This window comes from Elephas maximus (assembly GCF_024166365.1).
Source record: "Elephas maximus indicus isolate mEleMax1 chromosome Y unlocalized genomic scaffold, mEleMax1 primary haplotype SUPER_Y_unloc_2, whole genome shotgun sequence".
Lineage (NCBI taxonomy): Eukaryota > Metazoa > Chordata > Mammalia > Proboscidea > Elephantidae > Elephas > Elephas maximus.
In genome coordinates this window covers 323,911-326,805 of record NW_026060238.1, presented here as the reverse complement: position 1 = coordinate 326,805, position 2,895 = coordinate 323,911, and the positions used below count along the sequence as shown (strand labels likewise).

Here is a 2,895-nt window from a genome sequence, read left to right as displayed (position 1 = left end):
ATTTGGCAGTAGTTAACAATATATTAAACTGAATATATATATATTTCATTCAAAATATATATATATTTGAGGGAACGAAGCATAAAAGAATGATATGCTCACTATTATAGAATATTTATATCAATTTTGAAAAATGGAACATCTACATATTTTAATGATTTGAAAGTCATTGTTGGTATATACTAAGAATCAAAAAATTTTAATATGTATTAAAGGTGTGAAGATCGTAGACCATTCACAAAATTTGCAATGTTTTCCAAATAAGTTACAGAAAAACTAAAAAAGCATTTACTACACCACAGATTATGAATGAAGTCCAAACATAATACTGTTGGCAATCCTGAGTTCTCAGCTGTCTTTAACAATTTGAATTTGTGAGCAAAAGACACCACCTACCTAAGTATAATAGGTGAATCCATTTACATGTGCATCCATTTCTACTACCAAAAATACTTAGACGTAAAAGAAATGGAAGTTACAGATTTTAGTGAAAAGAGGAGTTATTCTGAAAGTGAATGAGTACCTGTATATTTTACCTGTGGGAGATGTTGGACCTCAGGTTCACTATATGAAAATATCATTTGGATAAGTCATAATTAATGATTAGTTTTTGGCTTCTACTTTTAAAAGTATAAGATTATTGATGTCCAGATTTATATGAAAATTGCATGCAATACAAATTATGTTCATTTATGAAATTATTAACTTTTTTTTTGAATGGATAAAACCAAAATACCTGTGCCGTCAAGTCAATTCTGACCCTATCAGAGAGAGTAGACCTGCCCCATTGACTTTCCAAGGAGTGGGTGGTGAGTTTGAACTGCCAACCTTTTGGTTAGCAGCCGAAAGCTTAACCACTGTGCCACCAGGGCTCCCTTAGAATGGATATATTAAATTAAAATCAGCAGCATTGTTTAAAAACATAATACATAAAAGTTTAAATGCTGAGGGGGTTCTAAACTTAACGAGATGTAGGCACCATGATCCGGAATGCAAGTCATGATAATATAAATGATATGGTGATGGGTAGAGTAGTATCTGTGGTGACTGAAAGCCTAGTGTGTTTAGAGCACAGGCTGCATGTAAGTGTAGAATAGAGAATTTTTGCTTTTGTTTTTTCCCCATCAAACTTACTTTTATTAGTTGTAATTTTTTTTGAAACTTTTGAAATTTTAATTTGTCTTGATATTGAAGAAAATCATGTGAGAATACATTAAGCAAATATCTAACACACACACAAAAGTAATAACTATAGGCATATCACCTCAATACCTACTAAAGTACATAAATCTGAATTTCCTTCAAGATAGAAATACCAAAATTGTAAAGAACTCTGATTGCATAAGTAATATTTCTTAACACCATGAGTAAATTACGTGTGGCATACTGACAGATTATTAAAAAACAATAGAGGTGTAATTTGTACTACAGTATATGTATGTGTTATCTAATTTTGTGTGAATAAAAAATAATGTATAGTAACAGCAGAGACGGATAGTAGTATGCTATGGCAAAAATCTTGTTTGCAAGTGAAAGATTAGAGTAGTAATTAGCTCTCCAAGTCTGAGATTTCCCAGGTCATTTGATCAAGTTTTCATAAAGATATGTACAAGCTTCCTTTTAAACAAATCTCATTTCTGCATCATTCTTACATCTTTCAGGCACCAGTAGAGCCATGGTCAATGCAAACGGCACCACAGGAATAAACTTCATTCTTCTAGGGCTCTTTAACCACACACAGATCCACCTATTCCCGTTTGCCATGGTGCTTATGATCTTCATCACCTCACTGATGGGCAACACCCTTATGATCATTCTCATTCATGTGGACCCTCAACTCCACATGCCCATGTACTTCCTGCTTAGCCAGCTTTCTTTCATGGACATGCCGCTGGTCGCCACCATAGTTCCCAAAATGGCAGCCAACTACCTGATGGACACTAGGTCTATCTCTCCCACTGGCTGTGGAGTCCAGATCTTCCTGCTTCTCACTCTGGGAGGGAGTGAATGCTTCCTCTTAACAGCCATGTCCTATGACCACTATGTGGCTGTATGTCACCCACTGCGCTACCCCATTCTCATGAGTCAGAAGCTCTGTTTACTCATGACATCAAGTTCCTGGCTCCTGGGAGGGATCCATGGACTGATGCAGGCTGGTGCCACTTTCAGCTTCCCTTACTGTCACTCACGGGAAATCAATCACTTTTTTTGTGAAGCACCATCACTGGTACGCCTTGCCTGTGCTGACACCACGATTTTTGAGTTTTTCGTGTATGTCTGCTGCATTCTGATGCTCTTGATCCCTTTGTCTCTCACTTTGGCCTCATACAGCCTTATCCTGGCTGCAGTGCTCCGTATGCGGTCAGCTGGAGCCCAGAAAAAAGCCTTTAAGACCTGCTCCTCTCACCTGGCGGTTGTGGGACTCTTCTATGGCACCATCATGTTCATCTACATGGGGCCCAAATCTAACGGTTCAGAGGACCCTGATAAGGTGGTCTCAGCTTTTTATACCATCTTCACACCTGTCTTGAACCCCCTTATATACAGTGTGAGAAATAAAGAAGTCAAGGGAGCCTTGAGGAGGTGGCTGGAAAAACATTTTATGTGATATCAATACTGAGCATAATTTGCCAAAATGGCAGCAACCAAACTGGATACAGGTTATGTTTGTAAAATATTGTTTTGTTATTTTGCTCATCCCATTTAAATTCTTCTTTTGTGTTGTATCAAGTTATTTTGCTCTTTCTTTGCCAATCTGGCTGCATTTTTCCTATATGATTATTTTTATATATGGTAAATTAATTAAAAATTATATTTGTCCTCCTGTCATAACTTACAGTGGTGTTTTTCCTCTGAAATTAGGGCTCTGGCAATAAGTATGAGTGATTGAGTTTC

The 2,895-nt window shown here is 36.9% G+C and overlaps 1 protein-coding gene across 1 annotated transcript; it reads left to right on the top strand.

The window, feature by feature from the left end:
- Nucleotides 1–1,675: 1,675 nt before the first annotated feature.
- Nucleotides 1,676–2,608, top strand: LOC126069904 (olfactory receptor 2T33-like). Its single transcript, XM_049873547.1, has one exon. It carries the CDS (start codon nucleotides 1,676–1,678, stop codon nucleotides 2,606–2,608), a length of 933 nt encoding a protein of 310 aa, XP_049729504.1.
- Nucleotides 2,609–2,895: the final 287 nt, after the last annotated feature.

Coding starts and splice junctions, on each gene's coding strand:
- LOC126069904 (XM_049873547.1), top strand. CDS start 1,676: ATGGTCAATGCAAACGGCACCACAGGAATAAACTTCATTCTTCTAGGG.